A 21,837-nucleotide genomic window follows, 5' to 3' on the forward strand; every position below is an offset into this window, starting at 1 on the left:
ACTGAAGATTACACGTTTGAAGCAGTGGGGTCTTTTGTCGGGGAGCTGGTGCTATGTTTTCATGTTTTGACAGCTGCACAAAAGGAGTCTTTAATGCAGGGCTTGCCAGGTGTTATAGGCTCCAGGCCTGCGTGTCCTGACAGGACAGACTCACCAACAGGGGGCGGAGCGACAGGGAGGCTTAGCAGCTGTAGAAAGCAGCCAGCTAATAGGAGAATTATCAATTAAAGGAGCAGTGAGTATCATTCGCAGTTTGCTTTCATTTTGGTTTTATAGCTTACTGCATCTGCTATCTGCTACTGAGTGTCTTAAATGTTAACAAAGGCTCTGGTCATAGCACAACTTGGGTCCTTCAGTCCAGCGATCACTGGGTTAGAACATGTTCTAGCAGGCTGGGACTGCCATTTTGACATAAGGTTGAGTGGATTTGATTGAGCTGGACTGAAGTCAGTCAGGGTTTCTTCTGCTCCCTATGAAACAGCAACAACTGCACTTAGCCAGGTACCAGAGGGCCTGAAAGTGGGATCAGTGAGGAATCCGACAGATCGTCTTTCTGAGGGAGCGGTACTGATGTCTGCTGTATGAAAAACAGCCAGATGGCTCAGAAGCACAGGTTTTTGGAACAAACATGCATGATTATCGTTCTCTTTCCTCTGAGGGCGCAAGGGATCTAGCAATGAGTAGAGGTAACCCTGGGTCACATCAAGAACAGAAGGAAAACTAAATAACTGATTGTCTTTTTTCTACTTATCTTTAGTGTTGCAGCTTTTCCATTAAAAATGCCTTTTGACACTAGTTCTTGTCATGCTCTTGTCAGTACATATAGCACCCTGCCAGGTTTCAATATGACTTGAACAGACAAAGTTCCGATCAGGAGTCAGACATGCAGCTACTGCACAGTCAAGGACTGAGGCTGCCAATTCTATCTAAGACAAGCATTCAAAAAAACAGATCAAAGGCAGCCGACAACACATTCAATTATACATATAAACAGGGCGAAGGCAATAACCACAAAATGACACCAGGCTTCTGATTTGTGAAGACTAACTGCATTAACTATATAGTACTAATGTGCATGTGATTTCATTAAATCACAATGATGCAATAGACATACTGTACACTGTACGTCCTATTGTCCCAATTACATTGTAGCTCAGTAAACAATACAGTAAGAGAAACAAAAAAAATCACACAGCACCTTATGATCAGGCACAAAAATAAACGTTTGTCTAGACACATCTTCATATTTCATATCACATTGATTAAATGTATCACATTATTTCATTTAAAAGGGAAGGAAACTAGGAAATAGAGGAATTGGTTTCCTCTGTACTGCTCTGTCAGTTTTCTATTCCAAGGGAAAATATATATATATAAATAATTTACACATTTGTAGAACCATTAAATGGTAGTTGATCATATACCACTAACTAAACTAGCTACTTGCTTTAAGGAATGATTGTGTGATTTGGAAGTGCAAATCAAGAACCTTATATTTTGTATTTTGTATTTAGACTGGAACTGAGGATTTTTCTTAGTAAGGTAAAGCATACCCAAATTAATTTGAATGGAAATGTATTACACATACTGTTCACTTGTATACTGAACTTCCTGGGTCAATCACCTGTGCTGTACTTTACATTTCCATACTTTGTTACTGGGCGCAGTTGCTCTGTGGCTTCTTCAGAAGGTTGCTGCAGAAAATCACTGCAGCAAATTCAAGCAATGCAATCCACTCCTCTTCCCTGCAGATCTGTGTGGCAAACGTACAGCTCTCGGCAAGCAATTTTCTCATGATGCACACTCGCGGCCACAGTTTTTGGTCTCCCAATATGTGGACAGGAGGGTTCTGACGCCTAATGCATGTGGTGTTCAAGCAGGCTAATGAGCACTGAGATTCTGCCTGCTCCCCTGCTCACATGTCCCCATCAGATTTCTAATGAGAGCCGTCCTCGCACAATGCATGAAGGAGCAGGGATTCCAGCTAGCTTTGTTTTCCTTGGGAAAATTAATTAATGAGATGGGCTAGCTGTTTGCAGGAATGCCATCCACAGTGTTATTCTTTAATTAAGGCATTATGTGGCAACTAACTGCAGTTTATTCAGAGTGGAGATGGAGTTTGCGTGTGCGGACTCGGGAAAGGAAGAGGGGAGGGGGGTAGGGGAGTTAAAGAGCCCAGAGACGTCAGTCTCTTCACAAGATGCTGTAATACTACAAGAGACATTACCGCATGTGTGAGTTACAGGATAAGCTATGCGCTTGTGGTGGCTTTGTGCTGAATCTCCTGGTTCTCTCAGGGGGGTGTGTTGAATAAGATGTCATGTTTCCCACAGGAAAAAACTGCAGTGGCCAACCACTTTGTCTGGAGGAAGCTTGATTTTTACCATTGAAATACATCTTAAAAGTAACACCAAGGCAATTATTTATGTCTCAACTCTTGCTGCGTTTTTTAAAAACCCTAAGTAACATGGCCTAGTTTTAATGTTGATTCATTAGTACTTAGCAGTGTTATAGTTTCATGCTTGCTGTAATGTTTGCCTCTGTTTTTCCTGTAGCACCCATGATATAAGCCAAAGATGAAAGTACACAGTTATAGATTTTCAGTATATACGGATCCATCGCTAGGTTAAAAACTACCAAAACTACTGGATAAAAACACTAATCTGACTGCATTTACTAAATATTTTTTTCTGTTGAAACTGCAGCTGCACTAGTTAAATGTATACAGCACTCATGTAGAACTACTACTACAAATTACAACTTGCTACACTGTAGCAAAAGTATTCACCCCCTTCCTACTGATGATTCATATTATTGGCTCACCGATGATCTACATATTTTTTAAGTGAGACCTGAAAGCTCAAATAGTTTCAACTATTATAGTTGAAAAAAAGGAAAAACTAAAATATGCTGATTGCATAATCTCCCCGAGTTTATAGTTGGTGAAATCACCTTACACTCACAGCTGTAATTGTTGCTATTTTGATAGGTCTCTACCAGTTTTGCATATCAGGATGGTGCAATTTAATTTGCTCAAGCTCAGGCAAGCTGGTTGAGGACTGCTGATGGATCTTTTCATATACAGTATGACCAACTTAATAAGACCTCAAATTGTCTGTTCATATTATAATAACAAATACAGCTAAAAGCAGTGATCATTGGTAGCCAAACCAAAGTATTCCACTTTTTTAGAACATAGTTTTGCCACACTTCAAGAGTGTTCAAAGGTCACAGGTAAGGACATTTTCTGATAGGGCACATACAATATAGCTTCATGTGCTCTATTATACAGGTAGCTATGACCCTTTCTGCACTTTCACAAGTTATAAAATCCTTCATTTAGCCTTCATGAATGGCTAAAGGTTATGAAATAAGATTCTCCTATTTTTATTCCACACTAAGCACAATTATATCTGTACTCTTTCTGTAGTTAAAAGTTAAATTTTCATTTTTGCAAAAGAGGCCAGTCAGAGGTTTTATTTGGCTTCCATATCTTATGACCAAACAGTTTTATTCAGTTAAAGACTATAATTCCCATAGATCACACTATTCCTCTGTGATTATTCACAAGCCAACAATGTTATACTATTGATAGGATGTATGTCGCAACAGATGAAAAGATATACATGCTATTCAGATCTTGATTGGCTCATGCAGGCCATGTTTTTAAATGTCACCCTAGTCAATATACACTAAATATCATTCCAGACTAATTCAGAACACAGTCCAGCTTGGCAGCCAAACCATGTGACCTATCCATCTGTCCCGAAAAAGTGTAAATCTTGGACACGAGGTAACATTCCGCACAAGGTTTACATTTTATGGGATATGGGATATTAACAATATGACCTATTGCATTTCTGAAAAATGCATTTATTTGCCACTTAATTTATCAAAGTACCTGTAATGTTCTCTCAGGCTTTATGCCACCTTGATGCCTGATAGGACAGTTCTCTTAGGAAAATCAAGTGGGGTTGGTTACGCAGTAGGCCTCTGCCCAACTGTTACAAATTCCAAACCAATCTCATAACGGGATGCTGTGCTGTCAGGAGATGCTGTTTTTTTAGATAAATCATGAAACTGAGGTCTTGACATCTTGTGATTATTACAGATCCCATGATGCACTTCATAAAAGAAGTGATGCTAACCCTGCTGCCCTGGCTAAAATTCCATTAGATTTTCTCAAACTAGCCTACGCAAATACCCCCTCTAATTCCCTCCTAACTGGCTTCTCAGTTTTTCAACTTATCCACTGCGTAACTGAGCTGCTGGGACAGAATAGCTGCTGTGTCACCCCTGAGAAGGTTGCATCTCTGAGGGGGACAAAGTCAGTTCCCTCTTCCATATAGCAATCTAGAGTCATCTGGGGTGAATAACATTCTACAAATGCAACATGCTATCATTAATACAATTTTGAAATTCAACAGTTTTAAAAGTCTAAAGATTTGTACATCAGATATACATCCATACATAATGGATATGTCCATTAGCAGAAATCCACATAATCCTACTAGTGGTCACTTAATCTTAGACTGCACTCCAGACTCCACATTCACAAGCTCACCAAATAAGAGACACTAATTAACCTTAACAATTTTCCTTTTTAAGGTAGGAGGAGACCAGAGCACTCAGAGAAACCCATTAAGACAGAGTGAACATGCAAACTCCGCACAGAATGTGCCTCACCACAGAACAAAAACAAAAACGCAAGAACTGTGAGACAGCAACACAAACTAGCAAAGCACCATGTTGCCCTATATAGTTATCAGGAGTATTGTAAGTGCACTAGATAAATGTCATTAAAACTTAAAGTTTACTTAAAGTAAATTCTGCTTATTTTCTTTTGTATGTAACTTAAAAGTTTTATGTTTCTCTATCCAGTTCCTATATCCCAGAAACCCACTTGATGTACTAATACCTACAGGAGTCACCATATGAGCAGTGCAAAAAATAAATTAATATGAACAAGAATTTTAGAAATGAATTCCTTTAAAAAAGTTTGCTCAGCACCCCCTACGGAAGCTTATTAGCACCACCGAGAAAAAAAATTAACTTGTTTATATGAGAAAACTTTATACAAGAAAAGTATCTCGTATCTCGTTTATGTGAAAACATTATTGCATTTAAGCACAATAGTTAATTTCTGAACAATGTTGCCTACTATATTAATACTGTGTATTGCATTGTACTGTACATGCAATAATATTATCCCGTGCAAAGTAGCATTGACTTTAACCACAGCAGAATATCGTCACACTCCTCTTTTTTGAAAAAAATAATCTAAAACAGCACGTGTACTGTATTTTGTATACATGAACTACAATACTGTGTCAAAAAAGAATTCCCAGGTTAAACACGTATTGTTCTCACTGTTTCTCTGACAAGTAGAAATGACATGACATTCCAAACATATGTTCTTCTTGTGAAGCTGCAGAAACATGTCCTGTACATGGGTTTTTGCCTCCTCTTTAAAAATTGAATGGAACACATTCACGATGACCAGATACTTTTCTCATGTAAACATCATAATTTTCTGGCATAAATGAGATACTTTTCTTGTGTAAACGAGTTTTTTTCTCTGTGGCGCTAATAAGCTTCCGTACCCACCAGCTGACACTTTTGGAAAATAAATTTACAAGAAGTTGCAAAAAATTTACAGGCAGATTTAGAAAGTCATGGGAATTTATGCTTTGGAAACCAAAATATATTTATGGGGAATTTTATATGATATTTAATTATACTAGCTTGACGTGCAGAACATTTACACAAGTAGTTTCAGAAAATGCTGCTTAACCATTTCAAGATATTCTTAGTTATTCTATATTTATCACTTGTGAATCACAGCACAAAGTGGCCACTATTAGAAAACGACACATTTAGGAATATTCCTAGGGATTAAATCTTAATCATTCATTATTATGAGACAATTGCTCACATCAAATAACCAAAATGCAAATTGCTATCATTTACATGTAAAATTTATCTTTCTTCAATAATGCTCAAATTTAGCCATGATAGCCAAGTGAACAAAACAGTGTCTTTCAAAAGTATTCACCTCCTACCAGTGATGTCTCTCTTCATTGAATTACAAATGACAGATACACCTTTTTAAAGTACATATTTTTAAACCAAATAGTGAATGCTCATGAAAGCTCAACCCAAAAATGTATACTTTCAGCCTTTTCTGATATTGTATGTAAGTAATCAAATGAAAAACAAAATGTTGATTGGATACGTATTCATCCACAAGAGTCCAGACTTGGTGGAAGCAGTTACAGTCGCAAGTCGTTTTGGATAAGACAATCAGGTTGGTAAGGGATTATTGATGAAACTGCATTTAAGTCTTTACACAGATTTTCTATCAGATTCAAGTCAGGACTTTGACTGGGCCTCTCTGGGGCATTCACTTTCTTCTTGTTAATTAATAATTAAGCCACTCCAGTGTAGCTTTGGCCTTGTACTTTGAGTCATTGTCCAGGAGAAACGTCGAATTATCTTTGTAGTTTTAGCTCTTTAGCAGACTTAGACAGCAGGTTTTGCTCTTAAACTTCACAGTAATCAGTGTGGTGGTGCAGTGGTTAGCCTTGCTGCCTCAGGGTGCTGGGACTCCGAGTTCAGTTTCGGAACTGGGGTGCTATCTATACAGAATTTGTAGGTTCTCCCACGTTTGCATGGGTTTACTCTGGGTGCTCTGGTTTCCTCCCATAAACTGGGAAAATCGGCTCTCGTGTGAGTGTGTATATGTCTGTGTGTGCTCTGCCATGGACTGACATCTCATCTAGGGTGTGCCCTGCTTTGCGCCCATTGCTTGTCAAAAAGGCTCCAAGTCTCCTGTGACCCTGAATTGGACAATGTGGCTGGAAAATGGATGGCTGGATGGATATGGCAGTTATTTCCCTTCAATCTTAACAAGATTTCCAGTCCCTCCTTATGAAAAGCAGCTCAATAACAAACCTGTCACCATCCTTATACCCTTCCCCTGATCTGTATCTCTCCCTGAATTGTTCTGAAGCTCTTTGGTCTTTACAGTTGAATCATTGATTGAAATTAACTTCCTGACTGAGGACCTTCAGAGACGTGTATTTATTTTGAAATCATATGAACCACATGCACACAGATGTTGTTCATTTAATTGTGTGACCTGACACAATAAATTTGTGCATCTGAACTAATCCAGATTTCCCATGGCAAAAGGGGTGAATATTTAGGTAATCAACATTTTAATCTTTGAATTTTCTTTTCTTTAGTTTTAATAACTGCAAGTATTAATAAAACAATAAAAATGTTCAGTATGAGCATTCAAATTTGGATTCAAAACATTTGAAAAAATTGCAGATGCAACTCATAGAACAAAATGAGTCTGCATTGGAAGGGGATGAATACTTATGTAAGACATTGTAATTACATTATGTCAGATGCAAATGCTTGTTGTTTCACTGTGCTGTGGATGATTATTTAGAAGCCCTTATCTCCAATTGCCTTTGCTATAGTAATGAAAGATCTCACAAGAATAAAAAAAACTACTGTTGAAGCTGAGAAATTGCATTAAACCCAAAAGAAGATTTAAGAATTAAAAAAAAAACTAATTATTTAAAAGGCTGCTTCTTTTCTGATAGTTTAACCATGACCATACCTAACAGAGAACACTGGACACAAAAATTATTCACATCACTATCAGCAGGCTTCTGCTCTTAGAACTTTGGTTTCATTTCAAAGTGGGGATCCTTGGGTGTGGAGTTTGCATGGTGCTCCAGTTTCCTTCTGCTTTTCAAAGTCAATCTTTTGTGTGTATGCTCTGGCATCACAAATATGATAAAACCATTCACTCTGCCTGTCTTGGCCTTGTATACCAGCCAGCAAACAGAGAAGAATATGCAATATGTACAGCAACCACAACTGAATGACACTATGCATACATAGCCTAAGTAAAAAATCTTATAAGGATCATGGATCTAATCTGATAAATTTAACTGGGCTTGTCATTATATTATTGTGCCATATAGCACCTTCAATTTATCCTCAATCACATTATACTCCTAGGATATGAGTCCATGTTGCTGAAACCTTTAAAACAAATCAGGACCCATAATAACAAACAGGTGAATTGTATTTCTAACACTGACTCACTGAAGGAGAGGGTTTACATTCAATACGAATGCAGTCACAATTCTTAGATCTCACTCCTGGAGATATACAGCAAGTGGGAGAAGCAACATTAAAAACAACAGGCCTGAAAACAAAAATAAACAGGCCTAAATGGGTTTGTGTCAATACTTAGCTCTTCAACAATAGGTAGTTAATCTAACTATCTGGGTTAATGCTATTCCTCGCCTCAGGCTGGAGCAGATAGGTATCTCTGAGCCACACTGTTGAGCAGTGGCCTAGAGGGCTGGCTTTATGTGGGCATTTACTATAATAGACAAATAAACCTCTGATGCATTATTGGAAACCTGAGAGAAAGTGGCCTGGCCACAGCGTGGAACATTCACGGACTACAGGCTACATTCCAGGGAACAGTCCTGCTTGCTGTATCCTGTCCAGGCCAGACTGGGCTAACCTACCCGACTGCTTTTCCTGCCAAGGAGCCTGGGCGCGCTGCTACATGCTCCCTGTTCCCACATCTCGGGACGCTTTTCGCAGGGCTCTTTAAAATACCTGCCCAGGGAACAAAGGCCTTTCTGTGTCAGCACGCCTTTTGTGGACAAACTCAATTAGGCGGAAGAAAAAGAGAAGAGAGAGGGAGAGAAAGGAAAGGCAGGCCGTGGCCCTTTCATGTTGGTTTGATTCATCGGGGAGGAAGACTTGCATTCAGGGCCTCAGATTGATGTGGTCCATGGGTTCTGCTTTCTCTCAAGGTGCTGTCTGAACAAATGCCAGCACAACCTTTTTTTTTTTCAGCACTCACTTAGAAGAAACCCCTCTACACAATCGCAGGCATGTCAACATGTCAGAGTTCAAAGTGAAAGCCTTTAAATCTGAGTACTCATTCTTTAATTAGGTCCCAAGTGGAGAAAGGTACTACTTTGGAGTTTGGAGAATGAGACAACCTTGCAGACTTGCTGCCGAGGGGATGATACGTTCACCCCTACTGAGCAGGCAGCCAGCGGGTCCAGTGATGACCGATGTGGGCATTACCAGTGGCAGAGGGACACAGGGTTAACATACAAGGCGCATGCGTGTGAAGTCAGGCACGTGTTCAAATGTCACGCTACTGTGGGCACTGGTTTTTCTAGCCTAGCCCTCCTTTGTGCTGGGATTGGAGGCATATTGTCCTCGACTGGCACACCCTGCCATTCTCTTATATTGGCTCTATTCCAACAGTGTGGCCTCCTGCTTTTCTAAGGTGCTTCACGTCTCAAGAATGGGAGACCTTTGACCTTTGACCTTTTGTAGTCAGTGCTGGACTCGTCTTTCCTGGTCTAACGAGGCTGCAGAGAGCCTTTGCCAAACCTTGTAAAACAGGGGCATGGCTGTAATTTACAGTCACTAAACTCCCATTATTTTCCTGGGAAAAGTATCTGTTTCACACTGACTCTGAAAAGCCGATGCCCACACCCAGTTTCTAATTGGAAGGGATAAAGCAATGTCAGGGCCTGTGCAGAGGTATAAAAAGAAGAATCCTTCCAACATCCGTACCTGTGAGAGCACAAAGAGTGTTCTCACATTCTATCATGGCATTACAAAAGTGTTTTTTTTTCTGTGCCTGATTCAGCCTCATTCACCGGAGATTAGGCACATCTGCCTGTATTTCAATTTGTGGGTGTCAGGTGTCCATTCTCAATTATGTCAGTGATATCAAACTTTGAATAGGCTGTACAGTGGGAGAAATGACAAGTCTCTGGGGTTGGGGAAGTTTCTAAAGAACACGTGAATTATGGGCATGATTATTAAGTACTCATAATTAATATTATGAATATTATCTACTGATAATGCCACAAATTTCGACACAGCAAAAGCCAATTAGCATTTGTGCCCATTGAATGCACAACACTCACTCAAGGAGAATGTAAGAAAGGTTACGAAAGAAATTACAAATTAACCCTCTTTAAGAAATCCAGCTATTTCTTCAAAGAAATCAGGGCATCAGCTTCAACACCATGGCTGGAAACCTTGTTTCATATACCCAAACCCTTTCAATATTTGTTTTAATATATTTGTAAAACTATTCAATATTTGTTTTTCCATGTGGGTTTTTTAACAATTCCAATGTCAAATATTGGTGTAGGAGTGTTTTGAGGAAACTCAACACTGCTTTGGCAGTCAGTGGTGCATTTGAATTTTTTATTTAAGCATTGCACTTTGTACTCCACACGTTTCAACACACTCCTGGCACACAAGAAAGTAGCAAGACCCCAGTTTTCTAAGCTTTCCAAGGGGAAGAAAAGAGTTGCATACACTCAACTCATTTTTGGAGACATAAAGATTGCTTTCAATCTGTAGGAATCTGAGAAAGCCCATCATCTTGTCTGCACGACGGAAAGGGTTTAAATAAAGCAATGTGAGAGACACCTGAGTAACACAATTTGTTACCTGCATAACAAATATTCTAGAGATTGCTGGTTCAAATCTTGAAAGCTGTGTTAGTGCCTGACTGCCTGACAAATGAGGCTGACAAATGACCAAGTGGCTCTGAAATCAGATCCCCTGCTGACTTGCCGCCTGCCTTTTAGATTGTAGAGTTATCAGTGGGAGAAACTTCTGTCCTCATCCCAGGCCTGGCTTTGCTGTTAGAGATGAGCACTTGCAGAATAAAAAAGGTGAAGACTCTGTCAGGGCTGTTTGAGAAGGCTGTGTGTGTTCAGGCCATATGTCTTGGGAGCTGCTGAGAGGGGCATGACCTGGTATTTATCTAGCGAGCACATGGCAGTTCCAGATTGAAAGGTTATCCATCCATCCAATTGCCAAATGCTTCATCCAACTCAGTGTCACGGGGGAGCTGAAGCATATCTCAGCAAGCCACGGGCACAAGGCAGGATACACCCTGGATGGGATGCCAGTCCATTGCAGGGCACACACCGACACAGGGGCTGAAACACACAGTCACACCAGTGCAAATATTCCCAGAAGCCAAATAACATACGAGCAAGTCTTTGGACTGTGGGAGGAAACTGTGTAAAAACAGGGAGAACATACAAACTCCACACAGACAGCATCCAAGGAACTGAACCCAGGGCCCCAGTGCTGCAAGGCAGCAATGCTAACCACTGCACCATTATGCCTCCCATGAAAGACTATGAAAAATAAAATTAGAATTGGTGACAGTAGCTAGTACTTGCCCTGTACCTATCAATGCACCATGAGACACAGCAGGTGAGTGCACACTATTCCGTAAGCATGTCCTGGGTTTTATGACATCCTTACAAGATAGTCAAACACCAGAGACAGCCTTGGTTATGTGCTCTGCCACCCAGATACTTTACAAATCTGATAAAACCACATTGCCAATTTTGGCCTTGTAACCCAGACAGCAAACAGGAAAACATGCAATATGTACAGCCACTACAACTGAAGGACACTATGCAGAAATACAGCCTAGCTAAGGGATGTCATTAGGGTTATGGATCTTATTTGATTTCTGGAATGCAGCTATTAACATATTATTATGCCAAATAGAACTCAGAATTTCAATCATCCCCAGTGCTGATGTACTGATACACATAAAAAACACAAAAACACTGATGTACTGTAAGAGGTGTCAGAGCATTGATGAGTGTAAATTCTGCTCTGTGTCCTGTCCTAGTACGTCTTGCATTTATCAATTCAGACAGCCTGGGCAGCGCAATGAGCCAGTGAATCCTGACCGGCCTTTACATTTCTCCTCCCTGTAACCTGAGCACAGCTACCAATGAGACCTGCCCCACTGCTGGAACTACAGGTACCTATTAAGCACAGGTGCAAGTCTAAGGACCCATGGATCCATCTCCTGAATAGAAGGAAGCAGTTGTATTAGTTTGCAGTGCACATTGGAATGAACTCAATGCATAATTCACACACTGTACATTAAAACCTGTGTAAAAAAGATACAAGTATAGGACCACATTGCTGTGGAGAACCAACACTTAGCAGTAAACTTAATCTGACTCATTATTCACTCACCATACCTTACCAGGCTTAAGAAATGTAAACGTAACCCTACAATTTAGGGCCTGGAAACTATTTACATAACTTAGAACATGGTATTAATCAAAACTGAAGTGTGCTCACAGTTCTTACATAAATTTCTAGTCTGAAGTGTACAGTAATTGGTTCAACACAGCATATGTTACAGTATATGCATATAGCAGTTTGTCATTCCAGGTTTAATAATACATATTTAAATAAATATAAAATATGCCACTACTCATATTTCAGTTCCTCAATTCGTTTTAATATCTTGTGAGACTTTTGAAAAGCTTTGCATGTTTAAGATGAGTTTCAAATGGTTGGTAACTATGCTATCGCAAGAACTGAGATTTGAGCGGTTCCACTACTCACAACGATCAGCGGAGCTCAAAGTCTGCTCTGGCCTGGAATTTCAGGATAGGAAAGGATATTTAGGGAATGACTAGATCCAGTGCAGAGCTTTCTAACATTGGCTCCAGCAGTTACAGTAGTTCCCGTGACAAGCCCAAGGATGTGTTCATCCAACCATCTTCAAACCACTTAATGCAATTCAGAGTCAGGAAAAGGCAGTCTATCCTGGCAAGCAATGGAGACAAGGTGGGTGAAGCCAATGAATTTACCGTGTGAACAGGGGGAGAAAATACAAATTCCATACAGATAGCACCCCAGGTCTGCCATTGAATCCAGGGCCACAGCACTAGGCAGCAATGCTAACTACTGTGCTACTGTGCCGCCCACAATATTCATTACCAAAAGAGAAAAATAAACCATCCTTCAAAACCACATCTGTAAATGAGGGAACACATTTACAAGGAATGAGATTGAATGTTTTGTTCTTAGGCTGCCTTGCGAAATTCGAATTCCTTAAACATAAGTGGCATAAGAAAGGCAAATATTTCATATCTCGACACATATCTTGTTCAATTCTGACTGCTTTCCTCGGTATGTCCTTCTACAACAGGTTCTTTAATTATAGCACAAGCTCATGCGGTTAATTAGAAACACAGGTCTGCAAAACAGCAAATGAAAAGCACTGAAATAAAATAAGAAGAAAAAACATTGACATCATGCAGCAGTAGCACTTTACCAAAGAATATACTTCCTTCCCTGTGCTGTGTTAAAAGTGTGGTGCAAATTAATGTGGCGATTTCTGAAATGGTACTGAGAAGCGACATTTCCCATGGGTATTTTAATCATCTGGAGGCGGCATGCTGGCACAGTGGTTAGAATTGGCATCTTGCAGTGCTAAGGCCCAGGGTTCAATTCTGGATCGGGGATGCTATCTGTGTGAAGTTTGTTTGTACTATTTGTTTGTATGTATGTTTGCTTGTTTGTAGTTTGTTTCTCTGGGTACTACGGTTTTCTCCTACAGTGCAAACACATACTGGTAGGTTAACTGGTTTCTGGGAAAATCAGCCCTGTGTGAGTGTGTGTGTTTGTCTGTGTGACCCCTGTGTACCCCACTTTGCACCCACTGCTTGCCAGGATAGTCTCTGGCTCTCCCATGACCCTGAATTGGATAAAGCGGCAAGAAAATGGAAGGATGGATGGATTTTAATTATCTATCCTCATTCTTAATCTTATAATGGCCTTCTGCATTCTCTTTGCATTTTATTATGGGTTTTAGAAGTGTGTGTGGTCTCCCGGGTGATTAAATCCTCTGGGATAAAGCTGGATTGTTCTTGTAGGTCGCCCGGATGTCGCCCGGACTTGGTGCCTATCTTACTTGAGATCTGCCTCCTGCTTTGAGCTAATTACATCTGAAAACTGAATGAAGGGGAAGAGCTGTTTGGAGCCACAATGGGTGAGCAGTTCTCTTGGATAATAGTCTTTTTCTTTTCACTGTGTTATAAAGGTGATAGAGCAGACAAGACAATCCAAGGGTATCATACATCCCAAATACCATTATCCTAATTGTTGATTGTGTTTCCCTGTTGCTGCTCTATGCAACTCACAGCTACAGCCTCTATGATGGGCCAGGACAGGCAAGTACAATGTGCACACAGAGCTTGTGCTCTAAAATAAAATAAAGGAATACCAATATTTGTATGTGGGGGGGAGGATTTGTGAATTCATCGCCAGTTCAGGGAAATCTCATCTTGGCATTCTTTTGTTTTAGAGGGGACAACATTTTCAAGGATGTTTCGAGAAGGGAACATTTTATCATGACCACTTCCTGTAACAAGGGGAACACATAGTTGGTGCTTCTTTTAACATCTCCACCCCCTTCAATTTGAGCCCTGTGTACTGTAGGCGTCCTCTGACTTGCATACTGGCAAGCCATCTGAAGACTTGTTAGCACCACGAGCCCAGAGAGCCAACTGCATGCCATTCATGCTGGGGCACAGGACTGACACCAGGTCTGATAATGCTCAGACTCACAGGCGCCCAGCCATTGCCAAAGGTCGGGTGTGTGCAGTGAGAGCTGGACTGCTTTGCTGAACTGGATAGGCTCTCAGCCTCCTCCCTTGGCAAGTCCTACCCACAGTGGGCCAGTGGCACTGGATTTGAACATGCAGCCTCCACAAAATCTTAACATCACAAAATCTCACAGCAGTGGAAATCTGAACTAACTGAAGCACTTGGACTGTCACTTAGACTTCTGACAAAAAAAACAAGGCTAGAATATACAGTAACTTAAAATGAAATGAGAAATTCCTGTTGATGATTGTTTACGGGTTTCAGCACAATTTATCGTTTCAAGGCCAACAACTTATTTTTAATACAGTAAACTCCCTCATATCCGATAATCATGCATCTGGGAATCCTCAGGGGACTGAAAAAAAATTATAATAAACAAAAGCCAACATTAAAATAAAAAATAATATCAGCAATAGTGTAAGCTAGAATCTCACATGCATTTTGCTTAGTTCCCTCAATCTCCACTCAGCCTTCTCCAGCGGCATCTCTGCCTTCACACTCAGACCTTACTGACAACCTGACAAGGCAGAATCCAAGTGCACTTAAGTATAAATGTGCGAAACCTCAGTGTTAATGACTGTTATGTTAAGAATTGTTTTGTAACTTTCATGTTAGGTGCTAAAATTAAAAGTGCCCAGGATTACTTTATAAGGCTACTGAAGCATCGTCAACGTATAAGTATCATATTTTTTGTGGGGTAAGTACCTTATTTGTTTACCACATTTACATTACATTGTTATATTGTAATTAATTTAATTTCAGTGTTAGGTCACTGTGATGTTGCCCTAAACATTTTGCTCCTGGTTAGGTGTCACTGTGTATAAGTTTGCTTTTTTCTCATCTATCTTGAAAAATCTTCATATCAGGAACCCCTTCCTCATATTTCTTTTGGACATGAGGGAGGTTATTGTACATTGATTTCGACAGTGAAAAACAAAGAATGTAGATGAAAATTAAACAAATAATTCTGATAAATTCTGCACAACATTATGGTTTCCTGTGAATATTCCCACATTGTTCCACACCACACAAAAATCTAACATTTTAATTGATATTTGCACAAAATCCAACCAGATTGTCATATTTCACTATTTATTTATTATTTCTGGCTTCAATCACACATCACTTTGAAGGCTTGGGTCAGTTCTCTCTTTCCCTGGCTGATGAATGTAACCCTACTGACCCTGGAGTTTCCTGTTTCCTGAAGATGTCACAGAGGCACATGATTTCTTTCAAAAAAAAGGAGATGAAGTACATCTACATTTAGACTGCGCCACTACTCAGTCTAGTAGAGCTGAACTCTAAAATGACTAATAATTTGTTACTGAAAAAAATTAAGCAAGTAAAAAATGATGTATTATGGAATAAAGGATGACCACAGTAGATTACAGTAAGAGGAACTGTTGCAAATCTTTCCTAAAAAAGAAGGAAACAGTCTCCATCATGACTCATCATGTGCCATAATGCCTGACCACATGACCTTGATTACTGTATAATTGGAAAAATTAATACAACATCTAATGACATCAGAACACTGAACCATCAAATCTGCAGTAATTTAAACAATACAGGACAAAGGTTGGAGCTTTTCCTGCTGCCTTCTGATGATGCATCCTGCCCTGAGGGGAACAACTACTCACATCTGCCTGTTCTATCAGGTATGCTTCCTGACAAGTGCTGACAGTGAACTAGTTATTAAGATTGTCTCATGTGATGATTCTGTGAAGTTTACCAATTCTGATATGAAGGTTCATATATGCATGTGAGGAGAGCACTGCTCTTCTGTGCAACTTGGAGCTGAACAGGAATGTCATACACAGACAAGCTTGAAACATATTCCCCAGGAATACCCCCCCACCCCAAAAAAAATACCCATACTCAGCAATGACCTGAAGGGTCCAAACTACAAATGGACATAAAATAGGCAGTGAATTTTGGACTGAGCCATTTTCTTATACCTAAAATTATAGGTAAGGGGAACATCTCATCATAATATTAACATGGAGTCCACCAATAAATCAGATGAATTCAACTGAATGCAGGCTGTATCTGTCTATCTGGAATACTAAAGAGCCTTAATTACAGTTGCCTTGAACACGACTGTTTAGGAGAGGTTCAGAAATCAACAATCAGCTCTGATCAAACCAGATAAAATGGGTCCTGAAGACAGATCCCAGATGATGGAGGCAGTTCAGGACATGACACATTGTAAATCTCCTGGCACTTATGCCATCCCTACTGCCATTGAGAAAGAGAGACTATCAGGTTCTGTAACAGGACCGACACGGAGGCTGTGAAATGTAAGAACTCTGCACTATGATTTTGCAATGTTTGCATTGTTAGTTTAACTGGTGTCTCTGTGAGTTATTACTGGTGTTTGGGATGACATGGGAAGATCTGTTGGATGGATGCTGTCTGTATTTTACTTATCTGTATTTTATGTCTTTAAATTTTAATTGAGCTCACCAAACCAAATTCCATGCAACTCGTTGGTATGACAATAAAGTACTGAACTTGAACTTGAGATGTTGCCATTGCCCTATTTTTGGAAAACACAAAACAGTTCTGTATTTGATGTGCTCTGACACCACCTGGAGCATAGGACACCATCTCAGTGACTGAAGATCTACATGATATAATTAGGAGACCACAAGCAAACAGACATTATTATGGAGCCACTTGTGTCTGATAACTGAGCTGTCCTTTCACTGAACATGGATAAAGAACTCGACCCCACATTATGTAAGAACATTAATGGTCTAAATCATATGGGTTTGGGTTCAGGTTTTCATTGATATGGTTTGCATTTTATCCACCAAACCTTCAGTAATACTGTTAGGAACCAACAACAGTTCCTCCCAATTTACTACCTCAAAAGGCATTCCTTCCCTGTGCTTTGCCTAGTCTTCAGAGCCTCTACCTCAGGCTATTAGTCAATTGACTACTTCTGCCCCTATTTCTGTCAACAGTACTCAATACTGCATGTCGCTGTTTACAGTATGTTGCTGTTTGCAGACCATGTCTCCCAATTCCTTACACATCTGTTAACTATTTTTGAAACTTGGAAGGGGGGAAAGCGATTTTGGACTATTCTGCCCTTGTTTCATTTTGTTTTGGAGCAATTTCAAATCGATTTTAAAAACAGTTCCCAAAAAATGGAATGCAAAGGATTGGATGTCTAATTCATCCTGTTCTCCTTTCTTATGCTGTTTAAATCAAATACTCCAACAGTGGCGCTACAGTGGAATGGCCCTTGTTTGGCAAAAAAAACGAAAAAAACAAATACATCTGGATGAGAAAAGGTTACAGATCAAATTGTTCACTTGTGTTGTAAACATAAAATAATGAGTTACTCAGCTGCAGCCCAACAGATTAAATTATATGTAATGTTTTCATTTATAACTATGCGCTGGAGAGCAGCTGCTGTAGAAATTGATACGTGATGGGCCAACTTCAGACATTAAGAGGCAGAGACTATTTGCTGAAGGTCTTTAAAGACAATTTTAAAACCTTCTAAAGACAAATCCATGGGAATCTCTCCTTGTTCTTTTGCAGATCCCCATTCAAACCTCTGAAAACAAGGTATAGCCACTGTCTTGTTGTACCTTCAGAAATGGAAAGCTTGTCTACAAGGGACCTTGATGAGTGGATTCCAATTCCTCAAAAGCATTTACAGCGAAAACCCAGTGGGCTTCAGAATCAACAGTGAAACATGAACCCAGAGGACACAAGCAGAAACTACACGGAAGTGCTTTTAAAAAACAGAACAGGAGGCACTACTTTACCCAAAGGGCTGTGGGAGTGCAGAACAGGCTGCCAAGCCATGTTGTTAAAGCTGTAACCCTTTTTTGAAGCAACAGCTGGCTGACATCCTTGAATTACTTACCTAGTAACTATCAAATAGCCTAGATGAGCTAAATTCCCTTTTCTCCTTTGTTACGTTTTTATGTTCTTATGTAGTTAAAGTCAAGCCTTTTCTCTGCAGCTTGTGAGTCAGAGAACTAAAATCCAAGAACCTATTTTAAGGTTACTCTATAAGGTTTCTCTATAAAAAGGTGCTTTGGAAAGAGTGACAGCTGGAGCAACAGATTACATCAAAACAGCACAGTCTGTATGTAGGCTAGCCTGGGGGAAAGGAGGCAAACTTTTTTATGCCTGAAAATAAGTCCTCTTTAAGCAACTGGTTAAATTGAATTAGTGCAGTATAACTGACAGCACAGAGACCTGTCTAGCTGCTTTGACAAGTCTAACACATGGTGTTCCAACCAGCCCATAATAAAAACAGAGCTGGACTAAACAACAGGGTGCAAAGGTACTGTAGTTTTGTTATACACTCCAAAAAGTGTGTGTGCTTGAGTACATTTAATTTGGGGTGTACTACTTCTCAAAGTCCAATAAGTGAAATTTTACTCCTTTCTGTTTATAATCCATATTAAAACAAATACATCTTAAAATACACAATTTTTAGAGCTAGTGTTGAAATTAAATATTGAAGCTTTTTTCTGACATTACGTGTTTAAACTACAGAAGTATAGAATTTATTTCAAGCAATGAATTATTATATTAATTATATTAATTTTATTTTTTGCAATGCCGTAAAGGGGAATATTACCCTAAGACAGAGCTTTACTTTTTCATCAAATTCTACCACCGGTACCCACGTTTGAGATAAACATTACATGTTCATTGAAAAGGTGGTGTCGGTATCAAAAGGCTATCTAAAACATTGATTTGCAAAGTTAAAAAATGTAACTGCTCACTGTGGTGGTTGAACAGAGTGTAGTTTAAAAATTCATGTATAGGTTATTAAGGAGAACTACAATAATACAATCTGGTTATCATTAACCTAACATCACTACCAGGTCCTGATCAACATACTACGTGATTAGAAGGCAATATGCGTCTATTTGTTTAGCTTTATCACTTGTACCAGTACACGCTACAGGCCCATTTCCACCTTCAAGGTAGAATGATTGCAAGGGACAACAAAAACGTAAGTGGTGCCGGGGAAACTACCCATTTTACGTATGTCAAACACCCACGGACATATGATTTCCCTGTTTAAACAAAACAACAATTAGAGGATTAAACCAGGGTGCGCGTGTCTGCGAGAACTCCCTCTGCGACGCGTTATTAGTTCACCTTTGTCTGCTACAGATCGGTAACGCATTTTGCAGGGGCTGAAATTATGGCAGGAATTAAAAAAAGCGACCAAAAGGTCAGCTCATTGGAAAATACACACATACATTATACAAATTCCCCCAGCGTCTCTTTTCCTTGAGAAAGACGGTTGCCATGGGAACTGCAGAAACCCTTGGACCAGCCTGCTGCTCCTTGTAAACAAAGCACGTGCGTCCGGCTCTGATCTGCTGCGAATCTTTGCAGATACAGTAAGATCGCCAGAGCCCCAACACCACCTGCCCGATTTTCTGGGTTTAGGATTACCAAGAAACATTGCTTTTAAAAAATGTAAACGAAGATTTTAAACAGTTTATGAGTCGACTTTAAGAATGGGGTGTACGTGTTACTCAAATGGATTACGATTGTAATTTTATAAAAGTAAACAAATGGTCTTAAAATACTGTCCTCATTATATAGACAAAACCCTACTAAAGAAAGATATATTGTTAAACTTTAATAAATTTTCACACTTAATTCTTATTTTCCAGTGCCACCAAATACATGTTGTGTAAGAGTTAACAACTTTGGTGGTACTCCTATAATAAACATTGAGAAAAGGGAGGTAGTCATTTCTTGATGCAACGCTATAGTTTCAATTTGCAATGTTTTTCAGCCTGTTGGACCCTTTTATTAAAACCTGTTACTCTGAGATAACGCCTGTCGTGAAATTACGCGATTTCTGAGCGGTCCTACAGATATCCTCTCAAAACTTGTTCGCACCTTACTTTCCCTCTTGTAGAGTTTCAGTTTTGAAATTAGCCAGATCTATCGCTTTGTCAAGTCTGAACAACGCTTTCCTGGCATCAAGATCCACTGTAATAATTGAATAGTTTTATTATTACTACAGAGCAAGGCGCTCACGTCAGACGCGCTCCAAGGCAAACCAGTGCCTTAACAAACTCAAAACTGTAACACTTTGACAAAAGTATGTATATATAAATATACTGTATCTGTACACATTGTGTACATTGTGTTCACATTGTGAACCCTTTTCGTTTTTAATTGTATAGATAACTGTTATTCGTGGAAGAACATTAAAGACGATCACGAAACCGTAGCCATTGAGAAAAGTGTATAGTCCAACCTGGTTGACCTCAAGGTGTTTAGCTGTGTTACGAGTGGCAGAATAATTCGGAACGTTTATTACCTACGAAAAGACACAGCACGTCCAAGCACACCAGCATTTTCCTCCTCTTCTGCTGTGCATGGCTTGAGCAGTCAGTGTGACTCCTACCCGATCCATTCTCCCTCGGACTCCCGGACTCCCCAAGATCTCCCAGCCGGGCGTGAAGTTCAGCGTCCCGCGGCAGGACTCCAGATGCAGTCGGACCGTATTTGTAATTCTGCATCTCTTTCAGAACTGTTCTCTGTTTACCTTCGACTTTTTTTTCTATCGGATCAGTTAGTGGCGTTTTCTCCTGAACTTAAAATATACATATATGTCATAAAACACTTTCCCCACGAGTTAGCAAACCAAAAAGAAATGCAAGTGTTGTAGTTTACAGATGTTTAAAAGAAGTCAAGAGCAGTTTCATTGATCTTTTTCAGATATTCATCTTCGTATACAAAATTAAAAATCTTCGTATACAAATCCCGGAGAGTCAATTCTGTCACAAGCAAAAAATAATCCCTGTTACTTCACTTATGCCGCACTTTGAGAAAGTGTTTTGAAATATCCACTTGCTGCCCCCTGCGAAAACATGTTAGCATTAGTTTCTGCTAGTTTTGCGAAACTCTGAAGGATCTAAATTAGCCGTGTCTGTCGGTTTAAAAGTTCGCCAGAACTTTTGTGCTCACTCTGCTTGGCGTTCCTGCGAGTTCTCCAATCTGCAGACATTTATCATTCTCTCGACAGTGGCTTTTTTAAACCTTGTTATCTCCGCTCTTCTCCGCAACTCCTTAGCTCAGACCCCAGCACAGACTTGTTGAATCGCGCCCCAAACTTCCTCTGCAACAAAACGTCTGCGCTGTTTAGTTCAGAAAACTTTCTCCTTGTTAATAATCTACAGCTGATAGCGAGCCTGACCATATGAAAAGAGTGGGGAACGTCACAGCGTAGTGTCTGAAGAGCCTAGTCCTAATATTAACCCCCACCCCACCTCCCGTGCCCCTCTTTACCTCTAATGGTTTAAA

General features: G+C 39.8%; 1 protein-coding gene across 1 annotated transcript in view; it reads right to left on the minus strand.

Annotated features, from left to right (window-relative positions):
• Nucleotides 1-21,528, minus strand: part of ppap2d (phosphatidic acid phosphatase type 2D) — a 46,636-nt gene extending 25,108 nt beyond the window's left edge. The window contains exon 1 of the mRNA XM_088932850.1: nucleotides 20,852-21,528. Coding sequence (XP_088788976.1) covers nucleotides 20,852-21,053 — 202 coding nt within the window. The 5' untranslated portion in view covers nucleotides 21,054-21,528. The remainder of the gene's footprint in view (nucleotides 1-20,851) is intronic.
• Between the last annotated feature and the right edge of the window lie 309 nt (nucleotides 21,529-21,837).

Source organism: Atractosteus spatula, chromosome 14 (genome assembly GCF_055471065.1).
Source record: "Atractosteus spatula isolate fAtrSpa1 chromosome 14, fAtrSpa1.hap1, whole genome shotgun sequence".
Classification (NCBI taxonomy): domain Eukaryota; kingdom Metazoa; phylum Chordata; class Actinopteri; order Semionotiformes; family Lepisosteidae; genus Atractosteus; species Atractosteus spatula.